The sequence below is a fragment of the Suricata suricatta genome, chromosome 7, assembly GCF_006229205.1.
Source record: "Suricata suricatta isolate VVHF042 chromosome 7, meerkat_22Aug2017_6uvM2_HiC, whole genome shotgun sequence".
Lineage (NCBI taxonomy): Eukaryota > Metazoa > Chordata > Mammalia > Carnivora > Herpestidae > Suricata > Suricata suricatta.
Window position 1 is genome coordinate 120,108,586 of NC_043706.1, and position 20,844 is coordinate 120,129,429.

At 41.2% G+C, this 20,844-nt stretch overlaps 1 protein-coding gene across 6 annotated transcripts in view; it reads right to left on the reverse strand.

The window, feature by feature from the left end:
• REPS1 (RALBP1 associated Eps domain containing 1) overlaps positions 1-20,838 on the reverse strand; it is an 83,694-nt gene extending 62,856 nt beyond the window's left edge. For all 6 annotated transcript variants that reach the window (XM_029943677.1, XM_029943679.1, XM_029943678.1 and 3 more), the window contains exon 1: positions 20,645-20,838. In XM_029943677.1, coding sequence (XP_029799537.1) covers positions 20,645-20,797 — 153 coding nt within the window. In that variant the 5' untranslated portion in view covers positions 20,798-20,838. The remainder of the gene's footprint in view (positions 1-20,644) is intronic.
• Positions 20,839-20,844: the final 6 nt, after the last annotated feature.

Consider the following 20,844-nt stretch of genomic DNA (forward strand, 5'->3'; position numbering starts at 1 on the left):
TAAAAATCAGCAGAGCCAAAAGATGAGCCTAGCTACGTGAAACTCTGAAGTCTGGCTTTTTCCATTATGCCGCCATGTCTGAAACTTGAGACATCTGCCCACCACCTTCACAAATTCTGCCACGTCCGCAGCCACTTGTGCTGTTATGTTCCTAAACATCTCTTCTTTACATCATGACATATAAGTTAATAAATTTATTTTAAAAGGAACTTGTATCATAATATCAGTAAAAAATAAGTATCACTTGAAGTAAAAGAAGATAACAAAAGCAATAGTAAGTTCAAGGAAAACAAAACTGCTATTTAATTTCAGCTAAATACTGTTACCTGCAAAATACGCTGGTGGCTACATCAAGGGCTACGTCTTCTTTACTAAGACGATAACATGTGTTCGGAAGGCGTTAAAAACTTTCTAGTACCAAACTGCAATTTCTCCTTTATCGATTTTGTAAAACAACCGAATTGGGAACAGCTTTCTTACTGTGCGCTCTCACACCCTGCTGGGTACAGAGCCCACACTTCCGGAAACAAACCCTAAGGCTGTTCCACTGCCTCCCTTATCCCTTAATTCAAGTGTGCAGCCAAGCCTACAGCCCTTCCCTGCTCCCATTCTGGAGAATGCTCAAACACAAAAAGGAGGCAGACTGGTTATTGTAATTAGTAGCACTACAGGAACACCTCATCAGAATGTTCTCCTCTGAAGTACTCCAGTGTTCAGAGTACACAGTAGGCCGCGGGAAGCACAGAAAGTTCTAGCACACATGCCCTCTTCTCAAGGAACTTCTAACCTAGTTGTGAGCACACCACACAACTGAAAATGATATGCCATTATAGAAGGCTGTCATTTTACACATCAAAATGGCTGGGTGTCCTGAACACAACGTTTGTCATCAGATGGAGCTAGATTCAAATCCTGGCTCACGTTAAGCATGTTGCCTCTGAAGCCCCAGGTTTCTTGGCTATCAAACAGAAATAATGCCTGTTTAAAAGTGATCATATGTCAAACAGCTCAATGCCTGGCCCATAACAGATGCCTCATGCTTAGGACTTGATACTGTAAGAATCTTCAACTATGGGTTGAAGGTATTTATTAAGGAAGAAGGGGGAAAAAAAGCAAGCCTGATCTAGACCTTAAAGAATGGACAGGTTTTTGGGAAGTCTATACAAGATGGGCATTCTAATGGGCGAGGGGCAACAGGTCGAAGCAAAGATTGTAGTGACGGCCATATAGCAAACTGGACCAAGCTCAGTGGTGAGGGCTCTGAATACGACTAATTTTTATTGAGCATTTGTGAAGAGTATCATGTAAGTTTTTAGAAATTTGCTTATCTATCCTTTAACAATTACAAAAAATCTAGTTTAAATTCAGGAGCCTACTGCAGCAGGTTAGCAACGAGGTGGTGACAACTCAGGTGGCTAACGCAACAGACAGAGAAGAGTGATTATGATTAGCTGGCATCTTTCAAAGAAAGAAAATCTGAAGCCTCCCTCAGTCTGGACATAAGGAAAGGAGGAGTCAAGGCTAATTCAAACAACAGAAAAAGACACACTGGGAAGACTGGATGCTAAACACATATAATAACAGAACACTTTAGGATTACGTGAGCAAAAAAAAAAGAGAGAATATCCACCAAGAAGTCATTCAGTGTCCATTGCAAGGCAAATGGTAAAATAGGGTAAGACCCTAAGAATCTGGTGACTAGGATAAAAGTCAACTTTAAGAATATCCTTTTTTTAAAAGGATGGGAGGGGTAATACAAAAGTTCAATTACTAGTGGGTAAAGGGAGTGCAGCAGAGAGGAAATCTGGGTCATTTGTTATTTGGCAGTAAAATGAAGAAAAATAGGGAAGGCAGCTAGATGGATGGGCAGGGTCAAATGAATAATACAGGAAGCAAAAAGAGCACTATGTAGAAAACTGCCACAATACAATTAGTAACTATGACAATGCCCCTTTGGTCATTTGTTACATGCAAATGAGAAACACTAAGTTTGGATTCACTCCAGAATCAAGTCCTAGGGGGGATCTGCAGAAATATGATGAGGGAAGTAAAAGATTTCTAACCGTTGGGGCTCAAAACTGCAGGTAGTTAACAAAAAAGCCAACCATAAACTAACTCCCTTCCTCTGGCTATTAAAATCCTTAGCCTTTTGCAGGAAGGCGCAGAAAGCAGCAGGCTCTTATATTTCCAAGGTTTCACACTGGCTATTTCTATCATTCCTGTGAGATTTATACAGACCATGACAAATGGTATGACCTGTCATTCTGACATGGCAAAGTCTCAATGGCCTCCGCTGGGGAATATGCTATCCCTGTGTGACGTCATGTGGATGTGCCTCACACCCCCATCTTTAAATGGGTCTGTGTTCTTCCACTTTCAGCTGGGTACGTTGAAACGCAGCAGAGGCTGTGTTTTATTACATTTTATAAGAGACAAAATATGCTGTGGTGTCAAGATATCCAGATTCTACCATAATTTTAGTTACTAACAAATTCTTAGTTATGTTTGTCTTTAAACTTCTTAAAGTCACTCTGCTGTAAAAAAAAAAAAAAAATTGGGGAGGGGGGATAAGTTCTGAAAGGGAGGAAGGGGGAACTGTCAATGTCAGTCAGCAAACCACCAAAGTCAGAGCCCAGAGAACTCTGTGCCATGAGTTCCTGTTCTTGCTCGCCTCCTGCTCTCCTCTCATGCCCAGAATGCTGAGTGGGGTGGGGAGACAGTGCCCGCAGTGCTGGCAGAGGAATGCCCAGGGCTGCGAGTCCACCACCCCCATGCTTTACTCGGCTGGGCGAGCAATCCAGAGCCACCTTAATTCATCACCCCAGTCACATCTATGAATGCACAGCGACAGGCAGGGCTAAACAACTGGCTTGCTCTAAAAAGCTGGCTCTGTTTTCTGAACATCTACTATGTGCTTTTGCTGCTCTAGACATCATGAAAAGAAAGAAACCATTCTGAATACAGTATTGTTGGGATGTCCATGTACCAGAAAAGCAGCTAAACGACATAAACGAACAAAAAGCGATCTAGTGCAAGACACATACACAAATATGGGCAGGAGGCAAATTAAAGTCTCAGAATCAGGGTGAGATTGTTCAAATTAGATTTTCAAAGCCTACAAAAGCAAAGTCATGTTCTGAAAAAGGGGGAAGATGCACGTTGGGGGAGGGTGCTGCACATGAAGAAAGGAGCCTGATGAAAAGAAACTGATAAAGAACAAGTAACTGCATGAGAAACAGAAAACAGATTTGCTGGGTGGGAACACAAAGTCCACATTAGGAGAATAATCAGAAACAAGACTGCGAGATGTGGGGGTGAGTTGATATGTAACTTTAAGACTGGTAGAAGGGAGCCCTCAGATTTGGGAGCTCTCTCTGTTGTTGCTGGGCATTTTATGAGAGTGCTATCTATCCATTCCCTCCCTAAAAGTCAACTAAATTAAATTAGTAACTATTGACTTGTTTCCTTATTTAGATTGCCTACCACTTCCTGCTCACTGTTAAGATCAAGAATTAGAAATTATACCTCGGAAGGGCAGAGAAACTTGTGAGTTTACTACTAAAGTGAGCCATAGTTACCTTTAAATAAACAGTGAGCAAAACAGTCTTGAGAAACAGTCAACTTAAAGAAAAGTTCTTAGAATGCATGCTCACTGTATCTGAGGAGTCACCTGAACACCTTCAAAAATATCAGGCAGTGTACTCACAGTCTTACTGAAAGATCTGTACAATCTAGTCTTAGAGGTTTCCTATTGTTCCCAGAGGCTCATACACCGCTGTCTGGAATTTTTAAAGTAGCACGATAGGATGAAGAGGTTACACTAGGGCCCATCAACATACTGACGAGGAATGAAGCCCCGAAGTACCACTGACCAGTCCCATAGGTCTTAGGGGTCTACCTACCACAGAAAACATCTACACAAGAACAGGAGGCTAAAAGCACAAGTTGTATACAAGTGCAAACATAGAAGCGCCTGCGTGGCTCAGTTGGTTAAGCGTCCGACTTGGGCACAGGTCATGGTCTCACGATTCCTGAGATTAAGCCCCACATCGGGCTCTGTGCTGACAGCTCAGAGCCTGGAGCCTGCTTCAGAATCTGGGTCCCCCTCTCTGTTTGCCCCTCTCCCCCTTGCACTCTGTCTCTCCCAAAAATAAATAAATATTTTTAAAAACTTAAAAATAAAAAGAGAAGTACAAACATATAAAACAGGGCAGGAAAATTACAGAAGGGGGTTGTCTTGTTGGGATGATCAGGAAAAACTAAGAAGCAGGATGTACAATTAAAGCAAAACAAACCACAAGTTTTTAAATTATTTCAAATGCACATCTAATTCAATACATTACAGATAGGTTCTTGATGACTCAGAGATTATTTAAATAAATATTATGTCTGTGATAAAAATTATAAAGGAAACCAAAGGACTTTTGAAAAGTAGTTTGGAAATATCTCAATATAGAAATGTACTCATCATGAGAAGGATTTGTTTTGAATACCACAGAAGAGAAAGTAAAACCTCAATAACAATGGGGGGAATGTAAAAAAAAAATCTAGTATGAGTTAACCAAAAGTCTAAATTGAAAAATATTTTGGGGGCACCTGGGTGGCTCAGGTCATGATCTCGTGGTTTGTGGGTTCAAGCCCCGCATCGGGCTCTGTGCAGACAGCTCAGAGCCTGGAGTCTGCTTCGGATTCTGTGTCTCCCTCTCTCTGCCCTTCCCACTGCTCACACACACACACTCTCTCTGTCTCTCAAAAATAAACAAACATTAAAAAAATTAAATAAAAATATTCTTGAGGGATGCCTGGGTGGCTCAGTCTTAATGAAGTGTCCAATGCTTGGTTTCAAACTCAGGTCATGATCTCAAGTTCATTGGCTCAAGCCCCACCTTGGGCTCCACACTGACAGTACAGAGCTTGGGATTCTCTCTCTGCCCCTCCCCCAACTCGTGCACAAGCATGCTCTCTCACTCTCAAAAAAAAAAAAGCAAACTTAAAAAATAATTTGAAAGTAACATACAAACTTGTCAGCAAGGAATCTGACTTCCACTCTTACACCTCTACGAAACCCAGTACTGAGTTGTGTGGCATGTGACAGACCACTCTCCATGCCACGCTTTCTTTCCTGGCCTCTGTGGTCATTTCCCTCCAATGCCCCAAGCGGCTACCTCAGGCTTCCTCCTCTCTTTTCTTTCACTCAACAAAGGCACCTTGTCCGATCTTGTTCCTATCTATGGCATAAGCTGCCGCCTCTACGCTACGCTAAAGAAACCGTGTTTCCAAGAACTTACTTCCAAGTGTCAGTCCTCTGAAGCTAAGTAGCCTCTCAAAAAAGTCAAATGAATGAATGGTACCAGATTTCCTAGAGGACATCTTGACTAACTTTGCTTTAGCAAATAAAAGTGTTCAGCTTAACAATCTATTAGAATGTTCTCTGTCTTTAAAACTTTTCCATAAAAAGTTTTTAATTTTATCTCTTTAAAAAAATGAATATACTTGGATGAAAATAATCATGTCATCTAAATAAATGTAGCAGAAGAGCCTATTTTTATTTACAAAACAGGCGAAGCCACGTGCCTGAGTGACACAGGTAAAGAGGTCTTGTAGCTGCTGCCCCAGCACTATGGGCAGCCTGCACGCAGGTAGGGGCCTCTCAACGAGGTCCAGAAATGTTAAGTAATTTTAAAGATTTTAAGAATGTAGAGTATTTTAGATATGTTAGAGGGCAAAGACAGAAGCATAGAAGTGGGATAAGTATTAATCCTACAATACTTAGGAAGTAGAACATAGTGGTTAAAAACTGGACTGCTTAAACCCCAACTTTACCATTTACTAGCTGTGTGATGACCCTGGAGAAGTTACTTATCCCCTCTGAGTCTTCATCTTAAAACTAGGGACAATAGGGGCACCTGGGTGGTACAGTCCGTTAAGCATCCGCCTCTTGATCTTAATTCAGGTCATCATCTTGCAGGTTGTAAGTTCAGGCCCTGCAGTGGGCTCTGTGCTGATGGTGCAGGGCCTGCCTGGGATTCTGTCTCTCCTTCTCTCTGCCCCTCCCCGACCTGTCCACATGCACACGCTTTCCCTCCCTCCCTCTCTCAAAATAAGCAAACATGAAACAAAATGTTTAAATAAATTAAAAAAACAGTAGCTGGCACACAGTAGGTACAGCATTTGTTATTACTGTTATTATTACAGTACCTATTAAAGTTAGTGATAGGCAAACATACTTTTGAAAAGAAAGGATAAATTAATGCTCACTCATTCAACATTCAACAAACATTAACTACCGAAAATGTGTCTGGAATATGGTCATGAACCTGACAGGCACAGTTACCCTGCTAGAACACTGGAACAAAGGGTAGAAAACAACTATCTTTCACTTTTCTATACGTACTCCGTGCTCTGGATGCATACGTTGGTGATAATAGGTGTTTTACGGTTATTGTTGAATTAACAAATAATGTAATTTTAGGATATTAAATAGGAAAGAAATATTTTGAATATATGGACAACAGAATTCAACAGAACTATCTATCTCCCCGCAAAATGGTATAGCAATGCTACCGGGTAACTGGCTTTCATGCAATTTGTTCACAAATCTTCAAGAACTCACTAATTCTGGAGTATTATAAAAGGAAACATTTCCTTATTAATGAAATAGGAATAACAATGCCTGGCAGGCTTACTATAAGGATTAAATGAGATCCTGTGTTAAGAATCACAAAGCTGCAATGAGATGCTGATGGCAAACGGTAGGTTAGACTCTATTTTAGCGCCAAGGTTCACTGCTCAGCCAAAATGCAATCACACTACGTGTGGATGACTTTGGGGATTGCGTGCAAACTGCAATCTCTCACATTCAATGTGCAGATGCTCCTGGGTTTAACATCCAAGGTGCAACTATTTGGAGGCTAGACTAATTTCAGGCAAATATTATACTTCCACATCCACCTTGCTTTCCTAACAGTCTCGAAAAAATTTTGGAGGAACTCTGAGGACTTAAGCGAGAATACCTAAATCTCTACGACAAAAGTGCAATATACCATTTACTGCGAAAGATATATAATGAAGTTTACAATCCTCATTGTTAGTGAATGGCCTCATTCAAAAATCACCATCCAGTCTGCACAAGCCTGAAAGCCACCGGGCGGCTACTCTCAAGCTGAAATGCCCACTGATTCTGGCTACACAGACGGACGAGCCTGGCACCTCACGCAGCACATCCACAGTTCAGCCCAACGTCTCCCCACAAAACTATGCAATCCTCGCTTCTTCACTTCTGTTAGTGGTTACAATCATTCCGCAAGCTACAGAAGATCAAAACCTTAAGAAATCATCCTTTATTTTAGTCTTTTGGTGGCATACTTCATTTCAGAAGGACAAATCGTCTAATTACATAGTAAAACGGTGAAACAAATGGTATTACTAATAGGGGGCAGTATTATTAATTTTGTGCAATAAAAATAACGAAATATATAAGTCTAGGTTGGAAGAAATATGGAGAGATTTTTACTATTAAAGACCAGATCCTATAAATTAGGAGTTTTCTCATAGAAGCAGAACTTGACTGAATGAAACTTATTCGACCACCCTCTCAGACCAGGCACTCTGCCAGATGTTTACGCTTCATTTCAGTTTGGTATTATGAAAACTTCTGGTATTGTCTAATATTATCCTCCGTCTACAAATGAGGAAATGGGAGTCTTTAAGAGAAGTAAGGTTACTTGTCCAGCACAAGAGCGTTAATAAGCATCAAGTGGATATTCAAATGCAGAACTGTCACATTCCAAAGTCTATGCTACTTTGACTATACACAGAATATTTTAAGGGTGTTATAACTAAATACTTTTCTATGGAATAGAATTAAGTGCTCTAGAAAAAAGTATGAATTCTTCTAAGTTAACTATTAAAAACATAATATCAATAAACACTCTAGTTTAAATACACCTCTGATCCTTCTAGTCATAAATGAGACCCGAAGAAAAATCAGTAATCCTTAGTTTGTAGAGAATGGTTTCTTTTGTCAAGGAGATAGATAATTCTATTTCCACATAAAATATCTGACATAATCCATGGACAGGAAGCAAAAACCACTCTTAGAACAGCATTGTTAGCAGCTATTTTTTATACAAAGGAGCATATTAATACTGTGTAATTGTGAGGATTTGGCCCCAGACCTGTCTACTTATGCAAACTCAAGACTGGATACAATAATTTGGAAACACAAAGATGCCAAATCCGTGCTCGAGAGTAACATCAGAAGCTTTCAGCCTACAAAGAGTAATGATAGTGACGGTGATTACCCCAACAGAAGACGGCAACCAGAAGTTGTCCTTCCCATAGGTTAAAACGATTTCATCAAATTACTACTTACCAGGCATGATTATTTCAAACTCAAATTATTTCTGAAGCACTATGTTTCTGTAACTCTCCAAAAAATTAAGATATCTTAGTTATGTGTGTATAAATTCAGCATTCGACCTCAAGTCAACACATAGAAATTGGTCTCAATTCATTCTACATCACAACTTTTTTCAGTCCCTTCTAAATGTTTTAAATAATGTACGTAAAAAAAAAAAACAAAACCCTAATGCCATATAAGGCATGCAGAGCCAGCACACAGAAAGCAGTGAATAAATGTAAGCCATAATTATTATTCTGGTGCTTCATGTAAATATACTTGGTTGGAATAAATCTTCATGTGGCAATCTCTTCTACATATAAAAATTATCAATATATCACCTTTCATACCATATCCAAAACAGAAGGCCCTTAACAATGCCAGATTATATACGTGATATCGAGGTTTTTAAATTAGAACTACATGATACACACAGTAGTAGAGGGTCCTTTATTCTCTACCACATTTGCCTTTCACATTCTCCAAGATGACTATTTCATACATTCCCCTTACCTTGCAAAACCATTTTCAAGACAAATGTATAGTCTGAGGTACAACTTACATACCATGAAATTCAACCATGGTGAGTGTATTTTTAAGAAAATGCACAGAGTTGTACGTCATCACCACAATCTAACGTTAGAACTTTCCTATCACCCCAAATGTTCTCAAGTGTTCCCACTCCAACCCTGGCCTCCCGTAACCACTGTTCTTTCTGTATAGATCTGTCTCTTCTAGACATTTCATATGAATGCAATCCCACATTATATACTCTTTTTTTTATATCTGGCTTCTATCACTTATCCTGGTTTTGACATTCGCCTTGGTTGTAGTATCTATTAGCAATCTGTTCCTATGAGACTCATATTCCACCGTTTGGAGAGCCCAGATTTTGTTTACCTATTCACCATTTGATGGACAGCTGGATTGTTTTCCAATTTTTTTTATTTTTTTTAATTTATTTTTGAGAGACAGAGAGAGAGAGCATGAGCAGGGGAGGGTCAGAGAGAAAGGGAAATACAGAATCTGAAGCAGGCCCCAGGCTCTGAGTTGTCAGCACAGAACTCAACGCGGGGCTTAAACCCATGAACTGCAATATCATGACCTGAGCCTAAGCCGGACACTTAAACGACTGAGCCACCCAGGCACCTTTATTTTCCAATTTTTGACTGTTGTGAATAATGCTAACAGACACAATTTTTTGTGTGCACACATTTTCATGTCTTTGGGGTAGATCCCTGTTAGTGGAACTGCTGATTCATTTGATAAGCTTATGTTCAACTTTTTTAAAAAGAGCCAAACTGTTTTCCAAAATGGCCGTACCATTTACAGTTTGAAGAGCAGTGTACGAGGGTTCCAGTGTCTCCACAACACCATGTAATGTCAGTCTTTTTAATTATAGCCCTTCGAGTGGGTGTGTGACAGCCTATCATTGTGGTTTAATCAGCACTTCCTTAATGACTAACAATGTTGAACATCTTTTCATACACTTCTTGGCCATTTTTTTTTATCTCCTCTGGTGAAATATCTATTAAAGTCTTTTGCTCAATTTTAATTGTGTTTTTTCTTTATAATTGACTTGTAAAGTTTCTTTATATGTTCTAGATTAAAGACCTATACCATGTTTGTAATATGCAACTATTTGCTGCCAGTCTGTGGCTTGTCTTTTTACTTCCGTAAGTATCCTCTGGAGTGTTAAAATTTTTAAACATTTTAATGAAGTCCAATTTTATTTTCGTTTACAATTCATGCTTTTGGTGTCTTCTAAACTCTGCCTGACACAAGATCATAAAGATTTTCTCCAATGTCTCCTAGAATTCTTATAGTTTTAGATTTTATAATTAAGTCTATGACTATTTTGAGATAATTTTTGTGTACGGTGTCAAGTATATACAACTAGACATCCAAGTCCATTTTTTAAACATATGGATATCTAATTTTCCCGGCACCATTTGTTGAAAAGACTATCCTTCTCCTATCAAACTGCCCTAGTACTTTTTTAATAATCAGGTGATAATAAGTGCTAAGGGTTCACTTCTGGATTCTTTATTCTATTAATTTTCATGCTTAATTTATGCCAATAACTATCTTCATGACTGGAGATTATAGTAAGTTTTAAAATTAGGTAGGGCAATTCTTCTATTTGTTTTGGCTATGCTAGGGCCTTTGCATTTCCCTATAAATTTTAGGACTGCTTCACAATTTCTACCAAAAATACCTACTAGAATTTTGATAGGGATTTTGTTGAGTCTATAGATCAGTTTGGGAAGAACTTTCCTCTTCACAACATTCAATCTTCCCATCTATGAACACAGACTGTCTCTTCATTTATTTAAATCTTTAGCCACCCAGCTAAAGATTTAAATCTTTAAATCTTTAGGTGGCTCAGTCAAGGTAAGCCTCTGACTCTTGATTTCGGCTCAGGTCCAGATCTCACAGTGGTGAAACTGAGCCCTGTGACTGGCTCCATGCTGAACACAGAGCCTGCTTGGGATTCTCTGTCTCCCTCTCTCTCTAACCCTACCGTGTTGATGCATATGTGTATGCTTTCTCTCTCAAAATAAATAAAACTTTAAATCCTTTATTTAAATCTTTAATCTGCATTTTTAAAAATTTTATTTTAGAGAAAAATAATGCATGAGTGGGGAAGGAGGCAGAGGGAAAGAAAGTATCTTAAGAAGACGCAGGGATCATGATCTGGGCCAAAGGGTTGGATGCTCAACTGGCTGGGCTACTGACGTGTCCCTAAATCTTTAATTACTCCTAGTAATATTTTGTAGTATAAAAATCTAAGTGCTGCTTCTTTTTCTCTAAAATTATTTATTGGGGCACCTGGGTGGCTCAGTCGGTTAAGCATCCAACTTCAGCTCAGGTCATGATCTCAAAGTTCGTGGGTTCAAGCCCTGCCTAGGGCTCTGTGCTGAGCACGGAGAGCCTGGAGCCTGCTTCTGATTCTGTGTCTCCCTCCCCCTCTAACCCTCCCTTGCTCACGCTCTGTGTCTCTCTCTTTCTCTCTAAAAAGTAAATAAACATTAAAAAAATATTTTTTTTAAAAAAAGGAAAAATATTTATTTTGAGAGAGAGAAAGAGAAAGCATGGTAGGGAGGAGTAGAGAGAAAAACAATGAGAATCCGAAGCAGGCTCTACACTGTCAGCACAGAGCTCGATGCAGGGCTAGAACTCACAAACCATGAGATCATGACCTGAGCTGAAACCAAGAGTCAGATGCTTTATTTACTTTTATTTTATTTTAATTAATTAATTTACTTATTTATTTATTTTGAGAGAGAGAAAACCCATGCAAGCAGGGGAGAGGGGCAGAGGGAAGGAGAGAATCCTGAGCAGGCTCCACACTCAGCTCAGCACAGAGCCCAACATGGGGCTCAATGCCACATCCCTGGGATCACGACCTGAGCTGAAATCAAGTTAGACGCTCAACCTACTAAGCCACCCAGATGCCCCAAGGTTTTATTTTTAAGCAATCTCTACATCCAATATGAGGCTTGGACTTACAACCGCAAGATCAAGAGTTGCATGCTCTACCAACTGAACCAGACATGCACCTTATCCTTTGTTAAATTTATTCCTAAATATGTATTCTTTTTGATGCCATTGTAAGTAGTTTTTTGTTTCTTTCATACTCAGATTGTTCCCACTACTAAACTGTTAATTTTGCCTCAGTCTGTACAAAATATAGAAGGCACTGGGCTAGAACATCATAATTTTCCTGTACTCAATCTATGTGCCTATTTGCCTCTACATCCATGTTCTTCCTTCCTGCCCCCTTTCAAAACTGAGGAAGGCTCCCTTTTCTATTAAGACCATTCTCTATGAAGTCAGGATCCTGAACAATCTTGCTTTTTCAACACCTCCTTCATTTTCCTTTCTTCCCTTTTTAATTTTAACGACTAAAAATCATGCTGCAGTATTTTTTATACTCAAAAAGAAAGGAAGGAAGACTTCCTTTATATCTTCATACACCTCCAGCTTCTACCTCATGTCTATTTACTTTCATCTGCAAACTTCTTTGAAAAGCTATCTATACACCTATCTCTAATTCCTGGGCCATCAGGTACCCCTCAAGTCACTCAAATCTGGCTTCCATCTCTACCAGTCCATGAAATTGGCTCGTCAAAGTTACTGATGACCTCTAGACTGCCAAATCCAATAGCCATATTTCTGCCCACATCTTCTCAACTTCTTGGCCAAACTCAATACAGTTAACTATTTTTTTTCTTCAAATACTGGCATTGCCTGGCACCCATGGCACGATCCAAAATACATTCCCAACTTCCCTACAACCACTCTGACTGTCCTTCTTAGCTTCTTTCCTATAGGCCTTCCAGTTTATCCCACTTAGAAGAGTGCTGCATTCCTCAGGGTCTTTCCATTTCCAGTCAGCGTTTTTCTTTCCTCCCTGTCGTCTCTTCCTCCCTGACTTCATCTATTTTCATGGCCTTTAAGTATCACTGATGAGCTTCAAACTGACATCTGCAAGCCAAGCATCTTCAGTCCCCTCTGGTAGAAGCCTGCCTAACAATCTTACAGCATTCTAAGAGCCTCGGATTAAGAAAAAAAATAGTTTTAAACTCCTGAATTCACCATTACCTCTCCACTACACTCCCCCAACCATCCAATAACAGTGACTTCCAGCAACAGCTGAGTCCTTCCTTCTCCTTTACGTTCCGTATCCAATCCATAATTAACATGTCCTCCTATTTTTACCACTTCAAAATGTCTCCACTATGTCCACTCCTCTCCGCCTTGCTGCCACCACACTGATCTAAGCCACGGTCTTCTCTTATCTGAGCTCCTGCATATCCACTGGCCAATCTATTTCTGTTTGCTCGTCTCTCAAAACAGCAGGAGGATCTTTAGAAAACAATGTAGATGATGCTACTCCCTTAATAAAAAACTTTTCATATTTTAAAATCCAAACTCCTCATCGCGGGGCACAAGGCCCTACAGCACGCGGCCCCGCCCACAGTGCTCCTTTTCGGTTCCTCAAACACATTAGGCTCTTCAATCTCCAGGCCTTCACATGCTTTCCCTCTACGTGAAGCATCTCAGTCTCCGTCGCTTATCTCCACCTATTTCTCCTCAGAGGAACCTTCCCTTACAACTAAGTAGGTCCCCAGAGTCGGCAATGATTCATGAAGTGCACACAGTTCTTTTCCTTTTGACATTAGCATAATCCATGCGGGCAAGAACAACTTCTGATTTTCTACCCACTGTTACATATGTGCCCTAAACATAAATAGTAGCCGTTAAGAAGTATTCGTGACAATATACAAAAGTGACTTAAGGCAGACATTATGTTTAGTCTTTCACAGGTCTGTCTGCTCTTCCTCAAAACTTTCTTAACACAGACGTCTGTGGGATGAGCCTGACTAAACTGGAGGAAGGCTAGCAACCTCAAACTATATGTGAACTTTCATGTATCTGGGTTTCCTAGGCAGATGTCTTGCATGTGCACCAGAATTTCAAAGGAGTCCACAACCCAAGACAGTTAGGAGACACATGATCTAATACACGCTGGCTTCATCACTTAACAAGGTAGACTCAATTCAACATAAAGTCAATTCTTGAAACAAAACAAAGAAAAAATATAGTATTTGTTTAAATAAGTCCTATCTATCAAATTTCAATGAAACTTAGTGTATGGTATGAATTTTAAAAAAGATTTCTGAGCCGAAGTTCTTATTACATTCTGATTTTTATGTCATGCCTATATATGCAATCCCTCAGACATAAGATTCTTTTTTTTTTAATGTTTATTTTTGAGAGAGAGAGAAACAGAGTGCAAGCAGGGGAGGGGCAGAGACAGAAGGAGACCCAGAATCTGAAGCAGCTCCAGGCTCTGAGCTGTCAGCACAGAGCCTAACGTGAGGCTTGAACTCACGAGCTGTGAGATCTCGATCTGAGCCCAAGTCAGATTCCCAACCGACTGAGCCACCCAGGTGCCCCGGTAGATTCTTTAAAGAGGTAAAGGAGAAAAAAGATGAATGAAGATGCATCTATTACAGGAAAGGCTACATAAAATGAAGCCTATATGAAGCAAAAGATGATAAATGCCAAGTTTTATCACCCATTTCAAATTCACTGGCCAATAACCATGGGACCTTACCAATCTTTTAGTAGTGCCCTCTTGTACACATAGTCACTGCAGCATTCCAGGCTGAGATCCTCCTCTTCAAATCTCCAAAACTTGTAAAAGAAATCAATTCCACTGTTAAAACAGTGGAGCAACTAATTTCAAAACAGTGCACCATGCTCTTCAGGGTGTGGCTGGCCAGAGTTAACACGTTTCTTTGAAAAACTCAATCCAGGGGCGCTGAGTCAGTTAAACACAGGACCCTTGATTTCCGGCTCAGGCCGAGACCTCACAGTTCGAGGCACAGCCTCCAGGACAGTGACGGGGACCAGCGCCGTGCTGGGGGATAGGCACTGCCTCAGATTCTCTCTCCCTCAGCCCCATGAGTGTGAGGCTCATGTGGTCTCAAAATAAAAAAACATTTAAAGAAAGAAAAGAAAAACCCAAGCCCATATATTCAGGCTGGGATAAAGAAAATCCAGACATTAAGTGATCTGTTCAAGGTCATGAGGCTGGCTGAAGGCGGGCCTGGAACCTGCCTCCCAAGTGCGGAGCCCCTCTGTAGACCAGCCTGTACGCTCTTCTACAGGGCCAGTAAAATGCTCAGCACGAACTCCCGAAATGCTAGGACTCTAACTCTGAGCTATTCATATGAAAGGAAAAAGAAAAGACTAAAACTAGCATGATATAGGAAAAATAAACTTAAAAAGTAAATAGAGGACTACAGAAAACCATTAAGTGTCACTTCAGTCACAACCAGTATGTTTTTCAGCTGTGTACAGGAAAGTGTCTGATTAAGGCAAGACTATTTTTGTAGTTTGCTGTAATTGTTTTAATGATTCAGAAACTACAAATAAAAAAGAAATCAGTGCTCCAGAATAACAAACCTGACACTTATTGTGCTGGTTTATAACTCTGAATGAACAAATGAGGCTCTGATTCCTTATGTCAGTACTATCACTGAGTAAATCTTATAACTGAACAAATTTCAAGAGAAAAGCAAAATGGTTTATGTGTCACTGTTGTCATTTTTACCCATTAAATTAATGTGTTATTCAAATATTCTACCAAGATGTTGCTCAACGCAAATGATCTAAGAGATTTCTTCAGCTTCTTTAATAGGGATACACTGGTTAGAACCTTCAATAAAAGAACTGTTAGTACTAGAACCTTTTCTCAAACTATTATGCACTCAAAATTTGTATGAGGTTTTAAAATATTTCCCAAAGTAGAGGCTTTAAATAAAAGCTAAGAAAACATACTAATGAGTGTGGTAGCATACTTTCCCTACTCTTTAAATAATAAATTATTTCTGGATAGGGTGATTTTTAAGTCAATGAATATTTTTTTGCTCAGCAAAGAGCAAAAATCCTCATGATTATATCCTATGAACCAAAACTTTCTCCACCCAGTCCTGTTCCTCTCTGTTGTACAGCAGAATTCTATAAAGCTTTAGCTCATTGACTTTGTCTACTGACACACGGTCTCCAAAAACAAACCTTTCTTTAAAAAAAAAAAAGTTTATTTATTTATTTTGAGAGAGCGAGCTCCGGTGAGCAGGGGAGTGAGAGCAGGCAGAGAGAGGGTGACAGAGACTCCAAAGCAGGTTCTGAGTTTTCAGAGCAGAGCCCAATGAGCGGCTCAATCTCATAAACCACGAGATCACGACCTGAGCCAAAATCAAGGGTGGGATGATCAACCAACTGAGCCACCCAGGCACCCCCGAAACAAACCTTTCAACTCTGAACAGGACTGAATCCACTATTCCAAAACCAGCGTGACGGACATACTTGAAGATGTCTGCCCGCTGTAGTAATCTAAAATGGGTCTCCGTGTGCAAAGAATACCAACGCCAAGAATCTTACAATTTCTCTCAAGTGGCTGCGTCTAAAGACATCATCCTATGTGAACCTATTCACCATGCAAAGAAGGAAATCCATACGTAACTCAGAATCAAACAAGCTTAAACCTCCACTCTTTAGAACTATGGGCAAGCCAATCACATGGACAGTGAAAGTAAGAAAGAGCTGAAAGGTAGCAAGGAATAACGGTTAAGGAGGGATGCTTTATTCACCAGCAAATTAACTTCTCTGCCCATCAGGTTCCTAGTTAATAAATAAAAATAATATACTTTACAGGGCTGTTGTAAGGATCAAACAGTTCTTGCAAGAAAGTAATTTGCCCAGTAAAAGGAACATAACAGGCACTCAATAAATGCCGGCTCCTTCCCCGTCAGTTCTCAGCCCTGTGTTCTTTGTCTTCTAAACTCCGTCTCCCAGATGACTCAGCCTTCTCATGACTTTTATTAACAAATGTTGAAAACTGCTACATCAAAGCCCTGATGTGCACATGCATGCCCAGTGTAAGAAGCTGTCTGTCCCCTGACAATACGTAGGTGAGAAAGGCAGAGAAGACACCCCGAAGACCTGAATTTCACTGTAAGAACAAGCACTCAGTGTCAACAAATATCCATGAGTTTCCAAATATCTCCTGCAGATTTCCAATGCCATCTCAAAATGCCAGGAGTCAAATTGCCAGTATCTTTTACTTAAAACCAGACTCTCTTCCTGCGCCTTTTCTAGGTGGTGAGTGGAGTCCAACAGAGAAATCCTTGCTCTTTATCTTCCCTCATCTAAATACTAGGGAACGCAGGCCCTTCAAGTCCACCTTCACAATTTCTATGAAGTCCTATGCTTATTTGCTTCTCACGGTTACCGCCAGAGTCCAAGCAAGGATCCCTCAGTCCTTGGTGTGGGGCTGTCCTGTGCACTGTAAGATGTTTAGTGGCATCACTGGCCTCTATCTGCTAGATGCTGGGAGACCTCTCCTTTCCTACAAGTTATGACAATCAAAAGTGTCTCCAGCCAGTGCCAAACGCCCCCTGGGAGGTAAAATCATCCTCCCCAGGGTCACCCCCAACCGACTCCTGCATTTGAGCACTGTGGCCCAGTTTCTAACCACTTCATACATGCAACAGACAGTGTGTTCCCAAATTCATCTCCGGCTTCTTCCCTCTAACTCCTACCGCGCTGATCTCCTAAAGGCCTTGTAAAGTATGGCTTTTATGAGTCATTTCTCTTAAACTACAACTCCCTGTTACCTTCACAATTGATTCAAAGCTCTCCACCCGGCCTTGATAATTTGGCTTCAATTAAACATTATCCAACAAAGCACCTCACATAGTGTCTACCCAGCAGCCCTTCAATAACTCAGACCTGTTCATCCAGATCTGTTTCCTATTCCACAGCTGTTACCCGGGTTTGGAGGCCCTTGACCCAAGATCCATTCCAGACTACTGCAGAGCCTCCTCCCCGCCCCCACCTCACCCAAGATCAAACACCATTAATGAGTCTCCACTGCTTACTGAAATATGAAATCTTCTGCCTTCTTTAGGGTCTTTCTCCATACGGTCTCTTTCTAACTCTATGTTCCATTATCCCCAAAATATACTCCCACTTCAGCAAAACCTAAATCTGCTAGTCCTGGAAGAGGCTCCTACCCTTTCCAACTTTGGTCGTCCATGCCACTGCCCTCCTCCATGCTATTTTACTGTCTATCTCAAGTCAAGAAGGCTTTCCAAATCATAACCTTCCATGCACCTCTCTTAGGCCTTCACATGGGTTCTTTATGTTACGCACATGTATCCCTGTAACTTACAGGGTCCTTGAGAGCTTCTTACTCCTCTTGTGAGGCCCTGCAACGCCTCGCCCAGTTAAGTAACTCACTCAATATATTTGAGTTGACCCAAATGTTTCCCGCTTAGAAAGCAACAAAGGGCTGTTTTCAGACAATCCCAAACTCTCTTTAAAGAACTAAATCCATATTCCCCGTTTTTCTCACATTTTACGCGTTAGGCCGATTTTTAAGTAAACTGCCTTCAAGATAGCCAAAATACTATTTCATATCTATTACTGTAAGAGCTCTGCTTCAGCAAGTTTCCACAGCTTCCAACTTGAAACTGAGTCCTGAATATTTATGGTATTTAAGTCCTATCTTTATATGAAAAGGCAATAGAAATTTCTTTTTGAATATTAATAAAATTGAGCAAAACATAAAAATAACTTGGATTAAACATACTTCAAGCAGAGGGTAATGCTAATTTGTCTATCCTGAATAATACTAAATAATACATTAAAAGTCCTGAAGTCTTAATGCATTATTAAAAGTTTAAGTTAGTTTAGGGGCGCCTGAGTGGCGCAGCTGGTTAAGCCTCCAACTTCGGCTCAGATCATGATCTCACAGTTCATGAGTTTGAGCCCCACATGGGGTTCTGTGTTGACAGCTACGGATTCTGGGTCTCCCTCTCTCTCTTGTCCCTCCCTTGGTCACACACTGTCTCTCTCGCTCTCTCAAAAACAAATAGAAATATCTTTAAAAATTAAAAAAAAATATATATATATATGTCAGTTTTATTTGAGCCTCCCCCCCCCCCCGCAAAAACATAAACCAAAACCGGAACTTGGAAAGTTTCTACTTAATTTTAGTTCCTAAATGACTTGAAAGAGTGTTTTGTTATTGCTACCAAAAGGGCAAATCATTACTGAGCATGCTGTGGCCAGAGCTCTTTCTAAAAGTCCAACCCCAAAGTCATACAAGGGAGGAGAGAACCCCCACATTGCCACCGCCATCCTTTCTGGCAAGGGTTCAGGCCCAGTTCTGCACGGCCCTGAGCTAAGAATGGTCTTTACCTTCTTAAAGAGTAGCAAAAACAAAACCAAACATTCGACCATAAGTATCCAGCAAAGCCTAAAACATTTACTTTTTGTCCCTTTATGGCAGGCACTCCTAGCTGCTGGTATCTAAGACATCCAACTTTTCCTCCCAAGATTTTTTTTAAAAAGCATATGACACATACAAGATTATGCAGAAAGACAGAACTCCTCCATCTTCGTCATAGTTAATGCACAGCTTAACCTTTAAAACAGAGACCTTTGTGGACATTTTTATATTTCCAGAACTGTTATAAGAAACCGTACTCTCATTCTTCAGGTGAGCACACTTACACTCGAAGGGTGCCTGGCCCAAAGTCACAGTGCTAGTTAACACTAAAAAGGGGTCAAAGACCCAGGCCTCAAACCTCCTGATTCAGTGCCTTCTGGGGGTATAGTCTACATTACACCTATGCACATGGCTTTAAGTTCTGGAGAGGTGGGTAAACCGGCTTGGATCATCACAAAGATGAAAGCTTAAAAACCTGCTCCTGATATGCTGTTTAGACAGACTCTTACCAGCAGCTATGAATCATTAAACAGAGTAACAATAAGGTTCACCACATAAATTAGATAAGAACTTCTAGGAATCCTTCCATTTTAAAAACAGATGTGGTAGAGAAAGCTTAAAATGTACTCGGGCTTGCTCCTCTAGGGCCACGGATCAGATTGAGGCAAATATGCCCGTTTGACTTCCAGCTACTCAGTACTTCTCTCCCAACCCAAATCTCCAAGTTCCACTAAATGTTACGGAAATCCATCAAAAACTGCCCAGCACTACATCACCCACACGTTCTATAGATACCTACAAGTTCTTTCCATATCTACTTGCAAACTACTAGCTATAATCTCAAATTTTTGACCTTCCCAAGAATTCAGCTTAAGAAAACGGCTTCTTCGATTGCTACAAAACCCACTTTGTCGCGCCCTCTGGCTAATTGAGGAATTTAAAAAACATTTTATCTATACTGATAACTTTACTACGCTGCTGGACCCGGCGAGCTATGTTATGTATCAGGATCCACGATTCAAAGACATGGTAACAATCCGAAATCCTTCATCTGAAGTTGCTCTTCAGTTGTGAAAAATACAGCTTTTGAGAAGCAACCGAGAAATACCGGACTTAGGTTCTTCAGCGGTAATACCCAGACCTCCGCCCCCCACCCCCACCCTCCCACCGTAGCTCTGCGCGACTTTTGTCCTCTAAGAGCGACCCCTCCCCCTCGATCGCGGCGCGAGTCCCGGCCGCCCGGGCACCTGCGGCCCCAGCCGGCAGCTGGGGAGCCCGGGGGCCACGAGCCCACGGCCGGCGCTGCTGGAAACGGCGCCCACTCCCACCCCCTCGGAGGCGGGCGGCTGGAGGCCGGAGCCCCCGGGAAGCGACCGGCCGGCGGCCGGCAGAGCCCCGGACGCGACCGGAGGCGAGGGCGGCGGCGTTACCTGGAGGACCACGTCGTTGGGCAGCTGCGCGGCCCGGAATAGCTCCAGCACCCGCCCGTTGGCCGCCACCTTCTTGGTGCTCTCGATGTCGCAGTAGGAGAAGAGATCCGAGTAGTATTTCTGCTCCGCATCGCTCAGCGTTAAGCCTTCCATCTGCGCCTCCGGCTCGCGGCCGCCCCGCCCCGCATGCAAGACCCGGG